At 53.9% G+C, this 24,800-nt stretch overlaps 1 protein-coding gene across 1 annotated transcript; it reads left to right on the top strand.

The window, feature by feature from the left end:
- The first annotated feature begins 5,996 nt into the window (after positions 1–5,996).
- On the top strand, positions 5,997–9,335 carry LOC130543864 (ral guanine nucleotide dissociation stimulator-like). The gene is made up of 8 exons (XM_057312908.1): positions 5,997–6,059; positions 6,567–6,636; positions 7,246–7,317; positions 7,779–7,853; positions 7,968–8,133; positions 8,466–8,498; positions 8,874–8,995; positions 9,188–9,335. Exons 5-8 carry the CDS (start codon positions 8,014–8,016, stop codon positions 9,222–9,224), a joined length of 312 nt encoding a protein of 103 aa, XP_057168891.1. The 5' UTR covers positions 5,997–6,059; positions 6,567–6,636; positions 7,246–7,317; positions 7,779–7,853; positions 7,968–8,013; the 3' UTR covers positions 9,225–9,335.
- Positions 9,336–24,800: the final 15,465 nt, after the last annotated feature.

Consider the following 24,800-nt stretch of genomic DNA (forward strand, 5'->3'; position numbering starts at 1 on the left):
TCTGAATTCAGCTCTGCCTCCTGAAGCTTCGGACCCTAGTTCCATTTCCAGAGAGTGGTGGCTATGGCCTTTTTGGCTCATTGTGTCCAGTTAAGGAGATGACATGGGGGAGAAAGCTAAGGAGTCAACTGCCAAGAAGGGGCTCTGGATAGGTCTGACTGAACACATGGTCCCAGGGATTAGAATCTTGAAAGAGTGACCTCACTTCCTCTGTGATAGGCCCCAACTGAACTTAGAACTCTGGTAACCGGGCACCCAGATTCAAAAGACAACCTGCTCTCCAGCTCACTTGGGTGGACACGTTCGAGAGAGCAAGATGTTCTCTTGCTGCCTTCCTCCCTTCAGGGTCTCTGGGCCCAGGCAAGCCCAGAGAGAGAGACTTTCAAATAATTGTAGACGTCGGCTCAGCCCGCTTTTCCGAGCCCTCTGGACATGTGGCAGGAGACACCAACAGGTAACACGAGGCAGCTCAGGGCAGCCCACTGGAGAGCAGGCAACAACTGTGATGTCACCTCAGCAGGCCCACACCTCTTGCCCCTCATTATGTGTGTCCCTGTGTGTGTGTTGGGGTGGGGGGCTGGTTGTCTATGTGTAGAGAAGGGGACAGAGGATGTGGGACACACACTTCCTGGGCAGAAGGAAGCTGCCAGGTGTTGGAAGCCTGGCCCATCTTTCATGTTCACACCCCAGGTCATAGCAGGCAGGATGAGAAGCTGAGCACTGGGGACCAAGTTCAACTACCTCGATGTTAATCACGAGCTCTAGAGTTTCATCCGGCTACCTCCTTGCTCGATGTCTTTTCAGCTGCCCCTCTTTGCCTCAAGTGGAGAACAGGATTTCTAATGCGGGTGGCCCCTTGTGGCAATGTCCCGGGAGGACACTAATGTCTCTTGACCCCATGTCTATGGGGCACTGCATTTTCAGAGCTGCACCCAGGAGGTCATCGAAGAGCTGGTCTGGGACTTCAACTACAATGCCCTAGACAAGTGGCAGGTGCACCAGGCCACCCAGGATCAGTGCCGCTCTGAGGTGAGAATGGGAAGAGGGTTCCACACGCCCAGGGCCCCCACACAAATGTGGGGACAAACCTGGGGCCCTCCCATGGTGTTTCCACATGAGTGCCCCGCAGGCCCAACCACAACGTCATCCCAGTATCCACACCTCCACCACCAGCTGTGGGAAAAGGTAGGAAGACACTCTTCCCATAGGTGGGAATGGTAGAGAATAGTGTTCATGTTTTTTGCAGTTTGGGGCGTGGGTTATTCTGTTTCATTCTGTTTTGTGTGACTTTTCCCACAGCCATGAGTGTCTTTGCATTTTGCTACTGTTTTGAGTATTTTCTTGACTCACCCCAGCCATCCTGTGTAGAACCCAGCTCCACTGTCCTTGGAGAACGTGTCCAAGGCCTTATGAATCCTCACCCCACACAGGGTGATTGAACATAAAAGGAACGGTGGGATGAAGCCATTCTATATGTTCCTCTGTAACGTATCACCTCTCAGAACACATCGACTCATTGTATGTCCCCCGGGTCACAAGCTGTGTCCTCATATGTCTTTTTGGACCTCCATATGGGAGGTTGTCTGCCACCGTGAATCAGCCTTTCAAGCACGGATTGGGTGCAAGGCCTCTGATGCCTCCTGGCCCAGGTAGTGGACTCTGTCTTTTCAGAGTTCAATCCAGGCCATCTTTGAGGAGCTGCTTGCTCCAAAGACTCAGCTACTCCATCTCCCTTGACAAGCAGCAGGTGCCTCGGCCCACAACAGCATCCAATGCTGGTCTGGGGTGAGAACAGGTCCAGATTGATGTCCAATCTCAGGACCCACAGATGATCACGGCAAGGCCAGAACCCACACTAGAAACAACCGGCTCCCCTGGGGCCTGCCGAGGAAGGTGGATTTCCCCTGAACCTTTCTCCCCACCTTAGGAACAGACCAGGCCGCAGCAGCCTAGGGAAATGCCATGCATTCCATGCTCTGGACAGTTCTCAGGCCCAACATCTATGATCTTGAGCAGCGTTGGAGATGCTAAGCCTCTGCTTTCTCCTGTCTGCAGTAGGGATGTTGACTGATGACTCAAAGGCATACAGTTCTTAATAAAGCCTATTCAGAGAGAGAAAGGCTGTGGTGGCTCAGCTAACAAGATGTGTTGAAGTGACCAATGCTTTCTCATTTCACCCCTAAAGGCAATTGTACTTTCAAGCCTAGAGCCTTTTTCTGGGTGGGCCCTCAAGTCCCTTCTCTTGCACAAATTCCCGAAGGGATGGGACTCTCTGGTCTGAGCACCAGACACTGATCATCCTGGTGGTGCGTGGTGTTGAAGCTGACTCCATTGCCCCCCACACCCCCCTTCTCTACCTGGTGGGAAAAGGAATCATCCCTGTCCCTGGATGAGGCCCAGACGATGCTGAGGCTCCGAGAAGGCACAATGGAGCGTTTCGTACAGTCCCTGGTGCCATCCTTCCCAGATGGGAGCATCTCAACCACCTCAACGATCTTCTGCATGTACGAGATGTTCACTTCAGCCACACAGGTCCTGGGCCAGCAGTTCAATCGGTGAGTGCCCACCCCATGCACAGCACAGGGTGAGCCTCCCATCTACTGGGTGTACATCTCGGGAATGGCACTACCCCTCTCTGACCCTCCCTTTCCTCTTCTGAAAACTGGGGTGGTTAAGAGGATGAACCTCATACAGTTACTGTAGGAAATCATGGGAGGAAACATGGCACGGGCTACTCTGGTGCTTGGCTCTGTAGAAAGGGCTCCTGGACGTGCTGGGCATCTTCTTGCTTAATAGTTCTCTCTCTCCGGTCAAGAAGCTCTCAAGTGCAACCCTCACAGGCCGGTGGCCCTTCTGGGTTGACGAAAGGAAATGCAAAGCAGGCAGTTTCTCTATGTGCAAAGGACTTCTGAGATTCCATCTAGATGGTTCTGGTAGTTGTCCTTTGTGTGAGCAGCTCAGGGGCATACTGGGAGCAGGCAGACCAGCCCACGGGCCACTCAGGATTTGGAAAGTGCGGGCTGGGAAGTAGTCGTTCAAGAATGTATATTAAGCACCTAGGAATGTGAATGGAGAGAGGAGATACAGTGTCTGGGTCTCAGTTCTAGTCAGAGGGTCAGATAGGCACTCTGCACACCCTAAGCATGCATGTCCAATGGTTGTTAGATGTTACATCTTCGTAGCCTCCTCTAGCTTTGAAAGGATCCACCGAGAGCTGGATCATAGGACAGATGAAATGATCAAGTAAAACTGGGACAGGGGTTTGGGTCCAGAAGCAGGGCTGGCTGCCTCCACAGAGCAGGGTGGGGGACTACAGGGGTGGTGGCTGGGGAGGGATTTGCCGAACCAGGGATCTCACCGATCTCTTGATTTCCAGTGGGTGGGCTTCATCTGGGGGGCTTCATGTGAAGAAGCAAATGAGTCAAAGAAGGCTGTGGAGGGGGTCCCGGGCCCTCTGGGCGGCAGAGCACAGTCTGGGCTCAGTGGGTGCCTGAAACACCCATCCCTTTGACGGTCCCAACTTGCTCTGCCTGCCCCTCCCTGCTGACCACCCCAACCGGGGCCAAGAACCGAGGGTGTGCTGAGCCGACCACTCACAAATCTGCCTCCAACCTGAGCCTTGATACTGGTGTGCATGGAGGATAGAGTAGATCAGGCCCATGGCCAGGTAGAGGAGAGGAGAAGTGGAAAAACCAGACTCATTCAGGTTTTCTGGAGGACCAGGCCTTCCACTACGAGGACAGCTAGAGAGGGGTTGGAAGTGGGCTGGGGCCATCCTCTGGGACCCATACAGAAGGAACGGTGCTGTGGGAGTAGCATGTGCAATGCAAGGCCAGGCCTCTGACTCTGTTCCACATATGACTCTCCCCAGCACCCTGTCTCCCTTCTTGGGTACCTGGCCTGACCAGAATTTGCAGGCTATCTATCAGTCCCTGGGCCGTGACCGTGTCGAGATCAAGGTGGCCTATGTGCATGGGGCCATGGTTCTGAAGTGGCATGCCTGGGACCTGACAAACCATGTCCCCCTTCTCCTGATGCAGCGGGAACTTCTGGCGCTCACTGAGGCAGAGGTGGAGGGTAAGGGGGATGGCAAGCTGGGAAGGCTAACTGGGATGCGGTTCATGGGCTGGGTATTCCTTTCAAGGCCATGGGGTCTGTCCTGGGTTTGCAAAGGCATACGGAAAGTCAGTGATGTGGATGAACCTTTCTGTGTCTCCTGCCCCAGTGCCAGCTCCAGGGCTCCTTCCAGCGGCAGAGCCAGGAACAGGGCCTCTTATAGAGCTAGAGGCGACCCCGGCTCTGTGTCAACTGTCACCTGCGGTGTCAGAGCCAGCCTCCCCTCCGTCAGCTGTTCCAGAACTGCAACCCGTGCTCCCATCTTCTGCATGTGTGCCGGGTGCTGAGCAGCAGTCAGCTGGACCACCCTTTTTGCTGGAAAGTTTCACTCAGGCAACAGCCACAGAGCCCACCGCGGCCCCAGAGGCTTCCTGCCACCGCTGTGTCACCCCAAAGAACCAGCTGGGTGAGGAGAAGCCCGACCTCCTGGACTTCCCTCCCAGGCTGGTGGCAGAGCAGCTCACGTATATGGATGCGGTGAGCAGCTGGGCTCTCAGGGTGGGCCAGGGGCAGGCCTTCCTTCTGCTCTCACCTGCCCCACACCTGCCTTTCCCTGATGTGGACTCCTATGGTCTGGGACCAAATCTCAGCTCCACCACTTCCCAACCCTGTCAACCCATCAAGGCGCTTAGCCCCAAGCTTTCACTGTCCAGCTGCGGACTGTAGCGAGAGACCCTGATAAGCACTGATACGGAGGTACTAGGGAGAAGAAATGAGCCAGAATGGAGAGACCAATGGGCAGGCCCTGGTCCCGTGGGTGGAGGAGGGCAGCTCCCTGTGTTCAGTCAAGTCCATGGGTCACCCACTCATGTGCCTTGGAGGATGAGTACCCTCAGCATTGATTAGGCATCTGATGTGTCCATGAGGACAGGGCAGACGGAAAAACGTGTGGTTGCAGCTCCCGTGTGAGAATGTGCATCTGAAAGGGGGGAAGGACCAGGGGGATGACCAGTTGGAGGGGAGGGGAAGAAGCCCCCTTGGGTTGGACCACCTTGCAGTGCCACCAGGAGCTGGGAGTTCCTGAGCATGATCAGGGTGCCAATGCCCTCCTTCCTTCCCTTGCTCTGTTTGCTCCTGGGTCATTGTGTACTGGGTTCCCTCAGGGAAAAGCAATGGAATGAAATCCACGGTCTCCAACCAGGCTCAGGCCAGATTCTCAGCTCCCTGAGGTTCAGCTCTGACCTGTGACCCCTACGTAGGACATGAGTCTTGCATGGGAAATGGCTGGGTGAACCAAGGTCCGCCTGTTCTCTAGGAGCTGTTCAAGAAGCTGCTGCCCCATCAGTGCCTGGGCTCCGTCTGGTCCAAGCGCAACAAGCCTGGCAATGAGCACCTGGCACCCACAGTCCGGGCCACTGTCGCCCAGTTCAACGGTGTGGCCAAGTGTGTCATCACCACCTGCCTTGGCAACCCAAGCATGACAGCCCGGGACAGGGCCATGGTGGTGGAGCACTGGATCAAGGTGGCCAAGGTATGCAACGGGAAGCCCAGCCGAGGTGCTCTCCTGAGTCTCGGGCACTGCTCTTCCCTTGATCAGGTCTCAGGGTGGAAGGCCCTGGTCTTTGCCCTAGGGACTGTGCAGTCCCTAGGCTCTTCCGTCCAGGGGCATGCTGACCTCCCCTTGCATGGCCCCATGCTGGGATGCTCCGTTTCTGCCTGGCTCCTTCCTTGGAGTGAGGTAAAATCTTCCTCCTCCTCTGGGCCTCACGTGTGCCCTTCGGCAGGTCCCTGGACAGCGGCTTCCTCCAGCAGGAGCACTTTCCCCTGAGGGGGACTGAAGCTTGAGAGCCAATCAGGTGCCGGCTCCCCAAGTGACAGCCCATTCTCTTCCCTCCCCAGGCCTGTCAAACCCTGAGGAACTACTCGTCCTTACGTGCCATCCTCTCGGCTCTGCAGAGTGTCTCCATTCACCGCCTCGAGAACACGTGGGGGAAGGTTTCCAGGTGAGTAGGCCTCTCTCCATGGAGGGACCAGGATGGACGAGGGAGCTCCCAGAGGCTTGTCCTCTTCCCCCTCAGGCAGCTTGGACCTTCTGGGAGGCGGCAAACCCCGACCACAGGACCTGGGCTGGTGGGTGCGGCTCTCAGCCTCCCTGGTGAGGAGGTCACCATGCCTCCCGCTTTAGAAATCAGTTTTGCCAAATGTCCCACACGGGGCTGAGCTGCATTAAATCTCTTCACGTGTTTCCTTGACAGCCACTAAGTTCTCTGCCCATTTGAACCCCAAATTGACCCAAACAGCGTTTCTCAATGAATATGGGAAGGGAGGCCCAGGACGAGCCACATGAGAGCTCCCTCCCATGTCCTACAAAGACCTTAGTGCTCAGAGGATCCCAGAAGAAACCCTCAACCAGGCAGATTGACACTCTGGGGTTCTCAAAGAAAAGGCACTCGCACTCAACCCTGCCACATTATTCGTCCATTGATCGTGCCTCCCTTGCCTCTCTTCAGGAAGCCATTGAGGATCTTTCAAAAGCTGTGCAGCAAGGACACCGCACAGGGCAGGAACCTGCTCATCAAGGTAGCCTGGAAGGTGCAGGTCTGGAAAGAGAGGAGGGGTGGGAGGGAACAGGGTCCTGAGTGGATGAAGTCGGGAATGGTCTGAAGCATTCCTTGGGGAGGGGAAGCCTTTGTCATGAATGTGGCGACAGCCTAGGTGAGGATGACGTTGGTGGCGAGGGGGCAAGCAGGTGGTGTCCAAGCAGACTCCCTAGCCTAGACACCCTCTCTCTCTGTGTCGACAGCTGGCCCGGGTGGGGGCCTCTACAAACCTGGAGAGCCCAGAGGACAGACCTGTGCTCAGTGATGGGGTTGGGCTGGGTTGAGGGCCACAACAATGATGAGAGTAATAGGACCCTGAGTCCTCAGGAGACCATGGGAGATAGGTGGAGTTGTCACGTTTCCCGATGAGAAAACAGGCTCGGGGAGGCCAGGCTGCAAGGTCAAGTTCACACATGGAGTGAACGTTGGAGTGAGATTGTTCTGGAATCACTCACGGCCTGCTTCTGGATAATGGGGCCTCAGGATCAGTATGAGTTAGGTCAGATGTCTAGGTTCTGACGTCCAAGATGGTGGGGGCAAGTGGCCTGAGGGTATGATGGTCTCAAGGAACTTGTCCTTGGCCCTGCAGGAACGACCGTCCAATAGATTTGCCACCCTGGTGATGGCCCTCCGTGGAGCCCAGAAGAGGATGCAGAAGAAGGTGAATGTGCCTGAGGCCCAGGGCCTCCAAAGTCAGAGGAGGAGGAGGGCTCCTCCCTGAGGGCTGGAAGCCTCCCAAAAAGGAAAGATCAGGAAGGGGGCGGCGTCCTTCCCACTCCAGCTGCGGCTCCTGGGGCCACAGCTTCTACAATTCTTATTTCAAAAGAACCAGGAGGAGGGTCCAGAAAGGTCCATAGAGAATGGGTATTGCGGGTGGAGAGGGACCGGCCTAGTGCTCCATTCCCTGGCATTTTTGTAAAGCAGGCCCTGAAGGTGATGAGGAGGAGTCTGATGTTCTGGGGGGGAGGGGAAAGGGAACCCGTGGGGGGAGGCTGCTAAGGGTCCTAGGCTGCTCCACGTGAGCTCTTGGGGTGGGCTAGGAGGCTGGAGCGTTTTCAGTGGAGGGTCCCTGTGGACACCAGCGAGCAGGGACTCATCCCAACCCTCCCCCTCATGACACAGGGTGTCGTGCCTTTCCTTGGCACTTTCCTCACCGAGCTGGTGATGTTAGATACCGCCATGGAGGACTATCTGGAGGTGGGTGAGCCTGAGGATTGTGGGGGAGGGACCAGAATCCGGAGGTTTGGGAGCAGAACGCCCCTGTACTGAGGCCTGAGCTCTCAGGACTCGGCAAACCTCCCGTCATGACAGCCTCACGGCTACCCTGTGAGCCTGGGGGCTGTTGCCCATCTCAGGGATGAGTGAGGTGAGGCTGCAGTTAGGCCACGGCTCCCGGTGCCGAAGACTGGTGAAGCAGCAGAGCTTCCTGAAGGCAAAGCTGCGTGAGGTCTGTCTGAGTGGACCTCAGCCTCCCCCGGTGAGTTTACCCGTGGCGGGAGAATGAAGTCAGGACCCTCCACGTCAGCAAGCACCTCAGTAGCCGCAGCAGCCCCTTCCTGCCTGAGGCTTCGGCCTCCCCTACTGTCTTCCAAGAGGGTGGTGCTGCAGGGTCCCGACCTGTAGCCAGTCCATCTGCCCCATGTCCTCCTTTCTCTGGACCCCAGAGCCTGGCCTAGATCCCAGGCCCACTATCTGTGTATGCACGGCCCCCTCATGGGTCCTGGCCATGGTGCAGCATGAGAAGGGATGGGAATCAAGTGCTCCTAAGAACCAGGGGCCTCATTCTGATGGACTTTGTCTGCATTCCAGGGGAATGAGATCAACCACCGCAAAAGAAATAAGGTGAGCATATGTGGCGCTTCCCGCAGGGAAGGGTAGGGAGTGGGCCTCAGAGATGTCCCTGGGAAGAACATTGCTGGGCTCCATGCCCTCCACCTCACATTTCCTGGGATCCCTTGAGAAGAAAGCAGTGCAAGTCCCATCCCGTTAGGAGATGGGGACAGAGCATGGCATCCAGGAGAACTTCCCGGAGGAGGGGCTACTGATATTCACCTCTGAGAACAGGTGGAGACCAGATGAATCTGCAAGCAGGAGGGTGGCCATGTGTGCCAGGACCTGGGATAGGTCCCCGGTCCCGCTCCTCAACCGTCACCAGGCCCTGCAGCTCCCCCCCCACCCCAGGCTCCCTATGCATCCTGTGCTTCTCTGTCTGCTCAGGAATACCAAGTCATGACGGACATCATGCTGCTCCAGGTGGCTGCCGAGAATTACACCCTAGAGCCCGAGGATCCTTTTTGGGCCTGGTTCCAGGCTATGGAGCCGCTCAGCGAGGCTGAGAGGTGAGGCCCATCAGGAGCTGGGTCGGTGAGGTTCGGGGTGGACTCTTTCTGCTGGCCACTCCTGGGATCCTCCTTCCCTGGGCAGCCTCAGGCCTTGTTGCCGGGGCGCCAGACTCCAGCTGTGGGCAAACACTGGCAGGGACTCTTGAATGGAAGCTCCTGGGCAACTCACAGGTGTCCCTCTGTCCTTAGCTACACCCTGTCCTGCCAGCTGGAGCCCCGGTCCTAGCTGGTCAGCAGCACTCAAGAAGGAGAAGAACTGGCCGCAGTCAACCTCAGGGCTGAGCAAGTGTCCAGTGGCCCTGCAGGGATTCCTCAGCAGCTGCATCCTTGCGCCCATTTACTCCACACCCCTTCCCCCCATCTATTTCCTTATGTAGGGGGCACCATTTAGTTGTTTTAAATAGTACCGTGATAGATTTGCATGTTAGGAGATTAAAGCCCTTGTTTTGTTTTAGAGCCCATGTGTGTGGTTTGGGTCTTTTACTTCCTGCAGTAATGGAAAACTTGCACAGACTCTCATATTCGTTCCTGACCTAGGAAATCTTCCAGAGTCATCAGCTACTGTATGTGGGAGGAAGGAGAAGTGGCAACCCTTCTCCCTAGCCACTGGAGGGCACCCCAAAATCCCCCTTACTCAGAGCACGGGTCCATTTCAGTCAGTGAATTTGGGCAAACAGCAGAGACAGCCCCTCAGAACTCCTGAGATTTAGGGGTTGCAGGGACTTTCCCAGGAGTAGAAACAACCACTGAAAGTGGGAGTCTTTAAGACTTCTCTGCCCCAGAACTCCTTCCTGCCCCAGGACTGGGGTTGCCTTTCTCCACTCTAAGGCCAGGAAGACTGTGTCCTGCTTCTTCCGTTGAGATGCTTTTTTAGTTTTGTGTTTGGTTTTGGAACTTGTCCTATTGTAGTTCAATCTCTGGAACTGCATCAGCACCTAGTGGGGAAAAACACGGAAGGAGATCAAATCCTGCGTGTGAAGGGGACAAAGCCAGAGGAAGATAATTTGCAGATGGACTCAGGGCAGGCAGGACTTTCCAGCCTCAGTCTCCCCGTTGGCCGTTTACCAACTTTGGAATCTTTCTGGGATTCTTGTCAATGATCTCTGGATTCCCTTTCCTGCTTGTTTTGTGTGTTGGGAGAAAATGGGAGGGGTACCTTAAAGGGCACATCTGAGCCTGGTTCCATGAACATCTATGCTGACGTAGGAGCCAAGATTTCCAGCCTTCGTGCATCTCCTTATGCGGTTCTTCTGAAGCAGCAGTTCCCTCCAGGCCCCAGGCTCTGGGTCAGATGCACAATAGCTACTGTTCCCTGGCTGGCATCTGAAGGATCAGGGATGGGTTCTCTCTTGCCAGGATAATGGGAATTTTTTTTTAAATTTTTTTATTATGTTTTGTTATTCCCCATACAGTACATCATTAGTTTTTGATGTAGTGTTCCATGATTCATTGTTTGCGTATAACACCCAGTGCTCCATGCAATACGTGCCCTCCTTAATACCCAGCACCGGCCTAGCCCAATCCCCCACCGCCTCCCGTCTGAAACCCTCAGTTTGTTTCCCAGAGTCCATAGGGGAAGACGTTTTTAAACAAACACAATTTGATGAGTTTTGACACATGTATATACCCATGATAATGAACATAGTCATCATTCTCAAAAAATTCCCTGATGCCCTTACAATCCTTCCCTCCCCCAACCATCCCGTCACCACGTAATCACTGGTCTACTTTCTGTCTGTCTGTCTGTTTGTTGGTTTATTTTTATGCAAGGGTGCTCTTTATTTTTTTATTTAAATCCAATTAATTAACATATAATGTATTATTTGTTTCAGAGGTAGAGGCCAGTGATTCATCAGTCTCATATAATACACAGTGCTCATTACATCACGTGCCCTCCTTAATGCCCAGCACCCGGTTACCCCATCCCCCACCACCTCCCCTCCAGCAACCCTCAGTTTGTTTCCTATGATTAAGAGCCTCTTATGGCCTGTCTCCCTCTCTCTCATCTTGTTGTATTTTTCCTCTCTTCCCCATGATCCTCTGTTTTGTTTCTTTAATTCCACGTATGCATGAGATCATATGATAATTGTCTTTCTCTGATTAATTTATTTTGCTTAGCGTAATCCCTCCAGTTCCATCTACATCATTGCAAATGGCAAGATTTCATTTTTTGATGGCTGAGTAGTATTCCATTATACACACCACGTATATATATTCCATTCCATATATACCACATCTTCTTTATCCATTCATCTGTCAATGGACATCTGGGCTCTTTCCATAGTTTGGCTGGTGTGGACATTGCTGCTATAAACATTGGGATGCAGGTGCCCCTTCGGGTCACTATATTTGTATCTTTGGGATAAATACCTAGTAGTGCAATTGCTGGGTCATAGGGAAGTTCTGTTTTTAACTTTTTGAGGAACCTCCAAATTCTTCTCCAGAATTAGGTACCAGTTTCCACTCCCGCCAACAGGGCAAGAGGGTTCCCCTTTCTCCTCATCCTTGCCAACATCTGTCATTTCCTGACTTGTTAATGAGGTGGTATCTCATTATGATTTTGATTTGTATTTCCCAAGTGATATGGAACATTTTTTCATGTGTCTGTTGTCCATTTGTATGTTTTCTTTGGAGAATGTCTATCTGCGTCTTCTGCCCATTTCTTGCTTGGATTATTTATTCTTTGGGTGTTGAATTTGATAAGTTCTTTATAGATTTTGGATATGAGCCCTTTATCTGATTAAGACATTTGCAAATCTCTTCTCCCACTCCATCGGTTGTCTCTTGGTTTTGTCGACTGTTTCCTTTGCTGTGCAAAAGCTTTTCATCTTGATGAAGTCCCGATAATTCATTTTTGCCCTTGTTTCCCTTGCTTTCTGTCACTTTAGGTTAATGTTGCATCCCCTGGAATTTTATATACACGGAAACAGGATGGACAGTATGTCCAGTATGGTTTGTTTTACTCACCCTAATACTTTCCAGATTCACCTTTGTTGTGTGCACCAATAGTTTGTTACTTTCCATTGTTGAGGAATATTCCATTATATGGATATACTAAAATTTGTTTATCCATTCACCGGTTGATGAAAATTTCAGTTTTGTCCAGTTTGCTTTTCTACATTAAGCTGCTATGAGCATTCATGTTCACATCTTTGTATGGACATACGCTTTCATTTCTCTGGGAATGGAATACCTAGATCGAATGGGAAACACATAACTTTTTAAAAAACTGCCAAATTATTTTCCCAAGTGGTTTTACACTTCTATCAGCAGACAGCACGGGATGGGGCCACTTTGCCGTCACAAGCTGGAAACTGTGAGACTGGACCCTAGAGCTTCAGGTGGGGAAGCAGCCTCGAGAGATGGGCCTTAGCCAGCCTGACCCGAAGTTCGATGAGTGAGTGAGTCTAGTCCTTTTTTTTTTTTTTAAGCTTTTATTTGTTTATTTGAGAGAGAAAGAGATAGAATGGGGAGAGGAAAGTGGAAGCTGGGAGAGAAAAAACAAAGCTGAGAAGATGGGAGAAGTGGGAAATCTCCAAGGGCAGTCTGCTCACCTTGCAGACACCGGAAAGCGGGCAGCCTTCTGTGCTGAGCATGACAAAATCTGCAGAGAGAACACTGCTTTCGTGGGGATTTAATACTGATAATGACTTTTGTCCAGCCCACGATAGAAACAGGTCCAGGGGAGCCCCTGCAACTGCATTGTCTTTGCTAAACCAGGATGCACTGCCTGTTCACCCTGGAGAGAAGGTGAGGGAGCCTCCTCTGGACTCAGAACTGGTCCTCCCCTCCCCCGCCCTGCCTTGGGAGGCTGAGGAGCTCAGTAACTGAGAGCACAACTTTGGAGCCACACGAGCTGGGTATGAATCCTTTCTCTGCCATTTACTTGCTGGGTAGACTTGAGCTGGGTAGTCATCACCTTCTGGCCTCAGTTTACCCATCTGGAAAATGCATTTAATAGCACTTATCTGATGAGTTGTGACAATGAAATGAGAGAACCAATGGTTTGGGGCAGAATTTCCCAGAAAATGTACATCTTTTCTTCTCTAGAGGCTGGTGCAGGTATGTGGGTGCTCTGGATGGAGGCTAACTTGAGCCCTAGCTGCAAGTTTTCCAGGCCAAACGGGCATTTCCGGTCAGGAAGATGGGAGGTTGTCCCTGTCCGGGACCTGCTGAGTGCTGTAGAGGGAAAGGGTTTCCCCTCTGTGTGTTGGGGGGGGGGGGCGGGTTGTGAGTAATGGGAAGTGGGTGTGTGGCCCAGACCTGAGAGCAGTATCCCTGGAGAGCCCCACGGGTGAGGTCCTGGGGTCACTGCTATAGGCGGCTTAGCCCCTAGGGCTGAGCCTCTGGACAGGGCCTGGAAGAGGTCCAGCTAGTGTGCCCTGTATCCCAGGGACCTGGAACGCCATGGCGGGGCAAGGAGTGGGGAGATCTGTGTGAGCAGGTGAGCAGGAGTGGCTGGGGCACCCCTAGCTCCAGCTGAGGATGAAACCACACCTGGGGCAAATCGTTCACATGTCCCCTCAAAAGAGCTGCATCCACTGCAGGCACTACTGGGGGGCATGACCCTTCCCCCCACCCAGAGGAGTTAATAGTCCCACATTCCAACATCCCTACATTAAATTCCTGTGGGAAGTGAAATTTCAAACATATTGTAAAACGTCCATCAGCAGCCTAGTTCTGAAAGTCCAGAATGTTCCCTTCTGGGCAAGGTGCACATGGTGGTTGTGGCCCATCTTGCTTTTACGCTGGCCAGAGTTGAAGGAGGGAATCTGGCTTCTGGTCCCTCAAATTGTCCCTCCTTTGTTATGCTTCCCCTTTGAGCATCTTCCCTAGGGGTGCCCCCTGGCCCCTTCCCTTCTGCTCTTGCAGCCTCCCCCCTCCCCATTTCACTGATGAGGAAGTTTAGACTCAGAGAGGTAGAGCAGTCCCCTTAGGGCCACTGGGCTGTCACATGGGGGAGCTGGGGTTTGAACCAGATTGGTCGGACTCCTCTCTCTGTTCTTCTGCAGGGTGTCCCTCTTCCCTGACCAGTCTCCTGGTTCTGACCACCTGAGGGCCAGCATCCCCGGAGGGCAGGTGGCACACCCATACCTCCCAGTGGCCCATCTTACTGGATCTTCGAGTGCCCCGGGCACCAGTTTCCTGGATCCCACTTTTTCTCATTCCAGTTTCTCTGTGTGGATCTGCAGGCTGGTCAGCGCCTTGATGTGGGCAATAATGTGGGCTTCGGTGTGTCCTTGGTGACACCAGCTTCTTACCGCCCACCCTCTTTACTGTGCACCCACCCCCAGTCTTAAAGTGTGCTTCTGTTTCCACTATGAGCAAGTCCCTCCTAGGGACAAGCCCTCATCAGACTAGGGAGGTGGGAGGGTGCTTTTCAAGGAGGAAGTGCTCCCAGGATGCAGCTGCTTTGCCAATACACAGGAAGCCCTTCCTGAATGCTTCCCACAAAAGGTCAGCGCTCAGCCTGTGTGGCGCAGTGCAGGAAGGGGAGAAGCCGCATGGTCTTGTGTGTTTTGTTTTTTTATGTGGGGTCTGAGCATAGCAGAGGCTGCACAGGGAGAGGGAGGAGTGCATGCTTTGCAGTGGGACAGACTGCAGCTTTGAGCTCCAGCCCTGCCACCTGTTCCATCGCTTGCATTTTTCTTTTGTCATGGTTTTCACAACAATAGAATGAAGATGATGTTAACATGCCCATGCTGCAGGGCTGCTATGAGGTTTGGAGACTGTGGACACAGCATCTGACCCACAGAGCTGAGGAAAATCAGCTTTTATTAACACTGCACTCTGGGCGGTCCTTTGAATGATCGCCCCTCCATGATCAAGATGAACAGTAACCTGTACAGGAATGCTATTGCTACCCCATGATACTTATGGAGGGTATATTGTGCCAAGCACTCTGCCGAGTGTTTGACAGGAACAGTTCATTTTCTCCCCACAACAACCTAAGGTTATGGAGCTTCTCTGTAACCTCTATTAACAGATGAGCAAGGACGTTATGCCACCTGCTCAGTGTCTGACCCTGGGGAACAGTTGAACTGGAGCCTGGGTCTGCTTCACTGTCCATGGACTCCTGAACCTGAGCTCTTGGGCACCACAAAGTATGCTCAGGGGATGAGGAGGGTCTCTGCTGCACAACCTGCTGCTCATCTCCTCCGTCTACCTTTCGTCCTCTTTGTATCTGTTTGCATCACTTTTTGTCTTGCCCTTTCCTGATTTTCTGCTTTTATTAGGCAGAGGAATAATCAAAGCCGGCCTCCAGAACATCAGTTTTGAATGCATCATGATAAGGTTGAGGTCATCAAATGTGTCAGTTATCCATGGCTGTGTCACCACGCTAACATCTAGGGCTTAAAACCACAAGTATTTGATTTGCTCGTGATTCTCTGGTTGGCTGGTTGGGGCTGAGTGCATCTCCACAGTTGTGCTGGTCTGCCTGGGTCTCTGGTGGCCGCAGCTGGCTGACCACTTGGCTAGGGCTGGGTGGTCAAGCACAGCCTCATCCACGTGTCTGGCAGGTGGCAGCTTGTCAGCCAAGGAGGATCTGCGCTCTTCTATGCGGCCTCCTCACCAGACCTGCTTGGACTTGTTTAGAATCAGGTGACAAGAAAGCCAGACCATCTCCTGCAGCTTCGGCTCAAAAGTCACACCACATCCCCTGTGACACATTTTCCTGGTCAAAGCAAGTTACAAGAGCCATCCGCATTCAAGGGGTGAATGACTGGATTCAATCTCCTGTGGGGGGCAGCGTCAACAAGTTGGTGGCCATTTTTAGTCTACCAAAGCGCCCCCACCGCCCTGCAAAGATCTCCTCACAATAATCCCCTTTGTCCCTCCACTCCCTTCCCTGACTCCCACTCCCTTCTTATACTTTAAATAACAGTTTCTTACTTCCCATCACCCAAAGCTGTACTCAGTTACTCCACAATATCTCATTATGTGCCAGGGACCCAGAAGTGAACAAAGTCCCCGCTTGAATGAATCTAACGTTCTGGGAGAGGGACACACAACCAAGAAATAAACAAGTACACAGTGTAGGGCTGTGGAGGACAACAGCTTCTTTGCAGAACAACAGAGCAGAGTCAGGGGGTGGGGGGGGTGGGGGTTCCTATTATACACAGAGTGGTCAGTTGGCATCTGATGAGGTGACACATAAGCCTCAAAGACATGAGGGAGTGACACACTCCAGAGGGAGGAGAGTTCCAGGTGGAGCAAACTCTGGGGACCAAGGCCCTGGGGCTCACATTCAGAGACACACTTCCTTGCAAACTTGGATGGAGTTAAAAAAATTCTACAAATAACCGTAACACATTTCATTAAAGAACAACAAAAACATATATAGTAAAACTCTTGCTACGCAAAATTGTTTTATTTTACCTGCTTCTGTTACAACTAGAGTCAAATGATAGCTTCTGAGGACAGAACGGTGGGTTACCTTTTTGGGCTTCAGGAGTTCACCTTTGAAAAGGAGTGTGGCCCTAACCTGCCTCCTGGCTTGTGGTGAGGATCAAAGTGACACCATAAAGATGAAAGTTGCCCTGCCTCTGGTTTCATTTCCTACCGCAAGGTTGTCTTTTTTTTTTTTAAAGAACACAAATCAGATATTACTTCCTGCTTGAAACCCTCCCCAGGCTCCCTGCGGCCTAAAGAACAAAGGCCAGGCTCCTAAGGATGCCTGAAGAAGCCCCTGGACGAGTGCATTTTTGCCCCTTCCACTCGTGTCCTGGGTCTGCTCAGCTGCCCTAGGCCTGGTGACTCCCAGATCCCGGGGGTCCTCCTCTTCTGTCTCCAGCCCTGAGACCAGCGCGCAGGCCCCACATCTGTCTACCTCCAGCCGCCTCCCACAGCCTCTTTCAGGCCGTCTTCCAGGATTCAATCTAAGTACAGCCCAGCATTAGCTGTGATGCCACGGAACACACCCCTGAGCCTCACTCTCCTGTGTGCAGAGGGGCCCGGGACACCTAACTCCTCGGGGTGGGCAGGAAGCCTGGCGAAGACACGCGCGAGGACTCGGGCCAGGCCCCGGCCCACTGCGGGGCTCGACTGCGCGGGTTCCGGCCCTGGGGCTGGGCTGCAGGGCGGCGGGCTAGGGCGGCCCTGCAAAGGACCCGCGTCCAGGCTGTGGGGGGCAGGGCAGCGGGTGGGAGGGCTTCCCCGAGGTCGGTCCAGCCCCGCCGGCCCAGAGTGCCGCTGGTGGGAGCCCCGGGACCTCAGCTCGGCGGGCCGCCCCTCCCGGCCTCCGCCGAGGCTTCCCTGGACCCGGCCACCACATGCGCGCTGAGTCCCTTGCCGTCCTGAATTCCGGGCGCGACTGTCTGGCGCGGTCTCGGGAGCGGAGCCCCGTGGCGTGCAGGGCATGCGCGGGCCGCGGGGCGCATGCCCGGTCCTCCCAGCGGGGGGGCAAAGATCGGTGCGGGGACTCGGCCCGGCGCGCGCCTTGGCGGTGAAGCCCGGCTCAGCCGGTCGCCGCGCACGCGCGGCCCGCGCCGACGGACGCAGCACGGCCCCGAGGGTGCAAGCCCGCTGCCACCGCTGCCGCCGCCGGGCCGGGACCGCTGTGCGCCTGCTGCGTGAGGCGTGGGAGGGAGCGCCGCCCGTCGGTTCGCGGCGCCGCCTCGCAGTGGTCTGCCCTCGCCTCCCGGCGCCCCGCGCGGTCCGAGTGAGTGCGGGGCTGGGGAGGGGGCCGGGACGCGGGCGGGCGGGCCGGCTCCTGGAGCTGGGGGTTGGCAGGGCCTAGCGGGGCCAAGGAGCCGGTCCGCAGGGCGGATGTGGCGGAGACGGGCCCCTCCCGCGCGGGGCTCGGGAGGCCGAGGATGTGGGGAGGCCGGAGAAGTGGGGAGGACGAGGGAGGGGCCCGGGGAGGACGGCGCTGTGGGGAGGACCGGGGCGCGGGCCGGTCGGGAGATGTGGGGCGGACTGGGGGTCTCCGGGAGGACGGCGATGTGGGGAGGCCGGCGGGGGGACAAGAGAGGCCAGGGAAGGGGGACGAGGGGGCGGGTTCTGGGAGAACGGGGATGGGTGGAGGACGGACTTGTGGGGAGGTCGGCAGGCTCCGGCAGGCCAGGGGACAAGGGGAGGCCGAGGGCTCGGGTAAACGGGGAGGTTTGGGGGACATGAGAAGGCCTGGGGGGGTTCGTGAAAGATGGGGAGGTTGGTGGATTCGGGGGGTCTCGGTGAGACGGAGGGGCTCGAGGCCGGAGCGTACAGGGAGGTTGGGGGCTTGGGGAGGCCAGCTGGCCTTCTTGGGAGCCAGCGGATTGCCTCAAAAACAAAAGGGGGGAGAGAGGAAGGAGGAGGAGGAGGGAATTCCATAGACGGGGCGTCTTCCAGTAGGATGGTCCACAGCATTACTGAACGAACAACAGAAGCTTAACCAGAGAAACACAAGATCTGGACCGGGACACTGGCTGCTGGGGTCTGCCAAGCCCTTCCCCTGTGCTGGCGGGTGGGGGTGGTCCCCACACAGAGCCCGGCCCAGGAGGACATGCCCACTTTAGAGCCAAGGAGGCTGAGGCTCAGTAAGGGCTGGCACCTCACTCAAGGCCACAAAACTAGAAAGCAGCCACGGCCAGGCCGGTTAGCAGGCTCCATCAGTGCCGACACCCACACTCTCCTCGCTGGAGCCCCGGGAATTTAAGGGGACTGGCACGTGACACGGGGTCCCAGCGCCCAGAACCCCCCAGCCTCGAAAAGACCCGGAGGACTGCAGGAGGATGGTGCAGACCCGCGACAGCACCCCGCGTGCGTGGAGCCCAGAGCACGAGCCCCAGGGACAGGAGTGCCCACCCTCTCCCTGTGGCCAGGGCACGTGGCCCTCCCTGCAGGGCCCTTTGGAAGCCCCTCTCCGCCAGTCCCCGCAGGGGTCACAAGGATCTGACATTCTACAGCAAATGGCCAAGGCCTAACCTTGCTGACTTCTTCAAAGTAGTCGAGGTGGCAGCCCATGAGGAAGGACGTCGGTGCCATGACGAAGTCTAGCATCTGGCGCGACAAGACGGACACGAACGTGTGCTGCCACTGCAGGGGGTGCAGGTAGGCCAGGAAGCACTCGGCGACCAGCGGTAGCAGCGCCCAGCTGGAGGAGAAGAACACCATCCGCTGCTCCATGAGGAGGCACGTTAGGATCTGGGGGAGATCAACGACACCGTGTACACACCTCTGACCACGCGCCATGCACTGAACATGCGTGTGAATGCGCCACCAAAACCACGTGGAGCCTAGGTCTCACCCGGTTTCCCTGCTGTTTGCCAAAACGAAAGCCCCTTTAACCCCCAAAAGCACTGCTTGTAAACGGTGTGCACAGTCCTGAATGTCTGCTTGAAGCCAAAAAGCAACTATTCCCAGTGCGTTGTGGAACATTCGGAACATTCTGGAATGTTCTGGAACACACGTGCCCTGGAATCACCCTCCAGACGATGACAGCTTAGATGCCCCACCAAGCCAACCAGCACGGACGCCCCAGGTCCGGAGGGACGCTTACCTGCCGCACTTTCTCGGGCCTGAAGCACAGCAAAGGCAGGTGAAGGTCCAAGTCGATGACCGGGCTCTCAGGGTCCACGCGGGAGGGAAACACGATCTGTAGTGGCTTCATGTTAAATATCTGTGACGACCAAGTTCCGTAATTAGCTCAGAGAGCCGCTCCCAGCAGAGGCCGAAATGCACTGAGACTCTCCGTTCTGGCACCGAGGGTGTCTGACCTAGGATACGTGTTTGAAGACTCACGCTATCCCCGTATATGTCACAGAACCAAACAGTCCAGAGACACAGAATTGCTGAGCAAGGCTCAGACGTGAATCAAGTGCTGAATGTCTTTTTCGGCCAAACTTCCCTAAACTCTTTACTTCATTAGCAGACTGCCCATCGGCAAAGATAAACTGACACCTGGACATCTGTCCCGATCAGCACAGGTTCTAAGTCAAACACGATCGGGTTAATCTCAGAACACTTACTGCATATTACAAATTCTCTTAGTATTTTCAACGTAATTGTCAAAGCTCTTTAAAGACATGCACTTTAAGAAATCGCTGAGAAAGACTTTATTTTTCTCAATGATGGTATCTCAAAATTACACTTTGATTCAAATTCAGTATCTGCAGAATGCCCCTTCTGTGTAAAAGGACGCGGTAGACGGAGGGGGACGGTAGGGGCCCCTCCACCGAGAAGCCTTCCAGCTCATTGGCAAGTTCGTTCCTGACCGTGGGTGTCAGCCTTTTGGGGGGCACCCAGGAGTGTCCCTGGAGCCCTGGGGACCAGCAGAACAGAGTGACCCAAGTGTGAGGAGCACCGGGCCACAAGCACAGAGAAGATTCGAATCTGAGCACAGAGAAGCTCCCGCCAGGAAAAGTGTGGAAGGAGGACACACGGAGAGATGCGGAGCACTGGCTGGAGAACAAATGTTCGCGTTCCACACGTGCTCACACCTGCATCACCACGGCTCTGCGTGAACGCTCGTGCAAAGAACCTGAGGGCAGGAGAAGCCTTCTTTCTGCAAGGGCCCCCCGACGGCACCGTCTTGTCACCCACTGGCCCACAGAAGCAAGACACATCAGAATCAAGGCGGACGCGCTGTGTGGACAGTAACATCCTTTTTATTTAAAACAAAACACGGTAGAGCAGAGTTACATGCTCCCAGCGGTGATGAACTATGAATCATTGTAAAGTTTATATGAAAAATTCCCCTCAATATTTCAAAAAATAAACGTATCGACCAGCTTCCCAACTACAGGTAGAAACTAATACAAACACCAGTCATTCTACCAGGGACGCTGTTGGGCCCCCGGGATGCCAGCGACCTCACGTGCGTGAGATCCACACCCTCTGAGCTGGGCTCTGCTGTCCACCCCACCTCTCAGGTGAAGAGACTGAGGAGGGAGAGAGATTTCGGGGAAACACTTTCCAAAGTTCAGCTTTGACTGTAGCCCCACGCAGACAATAGGATCCACACACAAAGCAACACAGGAAGTGAGTCCGGTAGAGTGAGACGGAAAAGGCGCATTTCGCGTGCACACCCAGCGACTTGGCCATGCTCTGAAAGCACGTAAAATCAGACCCGCTGGTGGGCAGAGAAGCGGCAGAGCGGGCCCAGGGACGCGGGTGTCTGCTGCTCTCGGGCTGGTGGTCCAGGCGCCGTCCGCGAAAGGGCACCGAGCCAGGCCTGGTGGAGGCTGGGCGCCACCGCCCCTGACGCAGACAGGAGATGCCCCACCCGGCGCCCACACGCTTGATTCACAGGAACCACAGCTCCTGACCACTAGCTACACAGCCTCTCCATCAATGTTTGCTTGTAGTGGGTTCTGGAATTCCATGCTGAATCGGCTCCGGGGTTAGAGAAGAATCTTGGCCTTGCGTTTTTCCAAAACAAGGAACAGCCACAGTGGTTCAACACTCCCAAAGATGGGTCAGGGCCACGTATCAATGAGGACCCCAGAGCTGGTGAGGCCGCACGAGGGGGATCACAGCGGCTAGTCTGAGCCAGACTCGGCTCATTCGGACAAATGCGCAAGAACCAAGACGCAGGCCCTGCTCTGTGAACAGGACAGGCTAACACCGAAACACGACCCATCCGTTCATTCATTCACTCGACAGCTGTGGGAGCAGCAGGCATGGTAACAGCGTCGCAAACACAGCTCTGAACGGGGCCTTTTCCTCATGCAGCTTGGAGGCCGATGGAGAAGATGGACATTGAACAAAACACACACGTGTGCGGGCCCTAACTGCAGACCATGCTGGGCTCTGCAGGAAGGGAGCAGGGCACAGAGAGACGGGTGGGAGGTCACACAGAGGCCATCCCGAAGAACCTGACTTCCAGGAACAGCATATGCAAGGGCCTGGGGGCAGCACCTGCGAGGGACTGAGGGAAATCCAGTGTGGCTGGACAACAGTCAGCAAGGGAGTGAGGACATGAGACAGAGCAGGACACTGATACAGGGGCTAGGGATGCAGGACTGCGGCAGCTACGCAGCGAGAAGCCATTGTGGGCTTTTACGCACAAGAGGAGAGTCCAATGGATAGATGTTAACAGTCCCTGCAGCCACTATGCAAAGGATGAACTGAATGAAGGGTCAAGAATGGACGTGACCAGACCAATGGCTCCCCAAGTCACACAGGTGGGACCCAGTGGCCCTGCGTGGGGTGGTGGCCGTGGCCAACTAGAGGCAAACGCCGGGAGCTGGCCGGTCAGGGATGAGCCATGGATGGAATGCAGGGGTGAAGAGAAGAGGCATCAAGAACGACCCCCAGGAAACTTTCTCACGGGGGTGGTAAAAGTCGGAGAACCAAATATGAATTCATCCAAGACTCCGAGGTACAGAAGATGGGTATGGGTGCGGTTCGTGCATTACTCATGCTCAAAGGCGGAACATAGTACATACGGTTAACCCTCAAACTGCCCTGAACTCGGCTTTGTTCACTGCTTAGCCGGTCCTCAGGGAACACTTGTTGAGTGATTAGAGCAAGAACAGAAACTTTGATGACTTCACTGAACCATAAAAAAATACCAATTATCCACATGATAAAGATGAGAGCCTTGCACAAAACAAGAACCCAATAAACGTCCCTACAAAGGTTTCTGGGAGCGGAACCAAGGTCCTGGGGCAACTTGCTCTGTCTCTGGGCCTGGAATGCATCTGGCAGGGTTCTCTCCCCCATCCCACACACTGTAGTGTGATATTAAAAATATACATTTTAAGTTCATGATCACATGTCTCCTGCGAAATAAAATTAATTTTTCAACTGTGAATAATAATCAATACGTAGAGAACCGAGATCTCTATGTCTAAGCTTCCAGAAAGGACTGAGTGAAGCAGAGTCGACATCTATGACCTTCTTCCAGACACTAATCTGGCAGGTGCTTGTTTGAGAACGAGGAAATGCCCGGTGGTTGCGTCAGTCTGGAAGATGCCAGGCCAGACAGGTGTCATCACAGCTCAGCCGTCTTGGCCCATTACTCGGCAAAGGGGGAACGTGGGCTGCCTTTCTGGAACTGTCCTTAGCCCGAAACCCTCACGTGGTGAAAGAGCCAACAACATCTCAGGACGAGCGTGCCAGGGAACCCAGACCCACGGAAACGCTTGGCCACTTATTCAACAACACGGTGGCACTGGGAAAAACCAAAAAATAGGAAGCCAGGTACTTTTCATTAATCACCCCGGACAGGAGAAAACATGAATCAGTTTAATACAATACCCAATATTCCAGACAAATAAACCAAATGAGCCGGTGTGTTAAGCACTAAGGGGGCCCATCACCAGCTCCACACCATGTATCACGGGCCGCCCGGCAAACGCATCTCTAGAAACAGCGTAATTAGATGATTCTGTAAGGAACCTGAGAAGCGTAATTTAAACACCCTGGAACGTAAGAAACAGTTTAAAACATTAAAACCATCGTCGACATAGGACTTTTACTATTCATAAAGAAAAGACAAAATTCCAGATTTAATGACCAAATGAAGCGGTCCAGGCGGCGGGCTAGGTGTCAAAGACAGTTTTGCAGCAAAATCTTTTATGTGATTGTCAACTTCAAAATCTTTACAGAGCTTTAGATGAGTCAATAAACTAAAATAAAAAAAAATCAAATCACAAAATAAGTATGAGTATCCAATTGTCATCTTAGCATTTCTTTTTTTATAATAATTTTTTATTATGTTAGTCACCATACAGTATATCCTTAGTTTTTGATGTAAAGTTCCATGATTCATTACTTGCGTGTAACACCCAGTGCTCCATGCAATACGTGCCCTCCTTACTACCCGTCACAATGGAATATTACTCAGCCATCAGAAAGAACGATTACACAACATTGCAGTGACATGAAGGGGACTGGAGGACATCTTAGCATTTCTAATCAGCGCTGACCTGTCTGCCAGTGCCGGCAGCCCCAGGGCCTTCCAGGCTGGGGGCGGGGGAGGTGGCGGGAGGACACTGACGACAACCCTAGGCCTCAGACAGCAAGGTGAGGCTGCCCAGGGTCAGGACCTGCCTGCACTGGGGCACAGGAGAGGTGGGGCGTGGGGGGGATGGGGGCTGGTCATGTTCTGTTTCTTGCTGTGGGTGCTGGTTACACAGCTGGAATTCATGCAATTTTCTGTCTGGGTCATACTTCAGCAGCGAGTAAACATCTCAAAGGAAAGTGCTTGGCCACGTTTGTTTCCCAAATGCATTCTGACTTTTGAAGTACGGTTGGCCCTTGAACAATGTGAGGGGTTAAAGGTGCTCTCCCCCACGCAGTTAAAAACCTGCATAGAACTTCTCAACCCCCCAAAAAACTTAATTGCTGATAGCCCGCTGCTGACCTAAAGCCTTACCGACGACACGAACGATCGATTAACAGGTATTCTGCATGTAATATGCATTATATCCTGTATTCTTAGAATAAAATACGCTAGAAAAGAGGAAATGTTTTTAAGAAAATCCTGAGGAAGAGAAAATACATATACAGGACTGTACTGTATTTGTTGAAAAAAATCCAGGTGTACGTGGACGCGCACAGTTCAAACCGCGTTGTTCAAGGCACAGCGGCAAGTGACTGAAACGCGTGACGGACCAGCAGGTGCCTGGGGGCAGGCGGCTGGGAAGCGACCACAGGGTGTAAGGGAACTTTGGGGCGTGGTGAAAATGTTCTTTGTCTTAATGGCAGTGGTGGTGACATGGTGTCTACATTAGGCAAAATTCAGCCAACTGCCCTGGAAACCCCACCTCTGTGCCCTGGGGCAGTCCCCGGCCTCACTCGCCACAGCAGGGCCACAGCAGGGCCCACGCGTGTCCCGTAAGCCAAGCGCTTACGCTGTTACTTTAAGTAA

The sequence above is a fragment of the Ursus arctos genome, unplaced genomic scaffold (assembly GCF_023065955.2).
Source record: "Ursus arctos isolate Adak ecotype North America unplaced genomic scaffold, UrsArc2.0 scaffold_16, whole genome shotgun sequence".
NCBI lineage: Eukaryota > Metazoa > Chordata > Mammalia > Carnivora > Ursidae > Ursus > Ursus arctos.

Bases quoted from the DNA above. Each gene is read 5' to 3' on its own strand.
- LOC130543864 (XM_057312908.1), top strand. From the start codon at position 8,014: ATGAGTGAGGTGAGGCTGCAGTTAGGCCACGGCTCCCGGTGCCGAAGA. The intron at 8,134-8,465 runs GTGAGTTTACCC...TCTGCATTCCAG, and splicing joins GTGGACCTCAGCCTCCCCCG to GGGAATGAGATCAACCACCG. The intron at 8,499-8,873 runs GTGAGCATATGT...CTGTCTGCTCAG, and splicing joins ACCACCGCAAAAGAAATAAG to GAATACCAAGTCATGACGGA.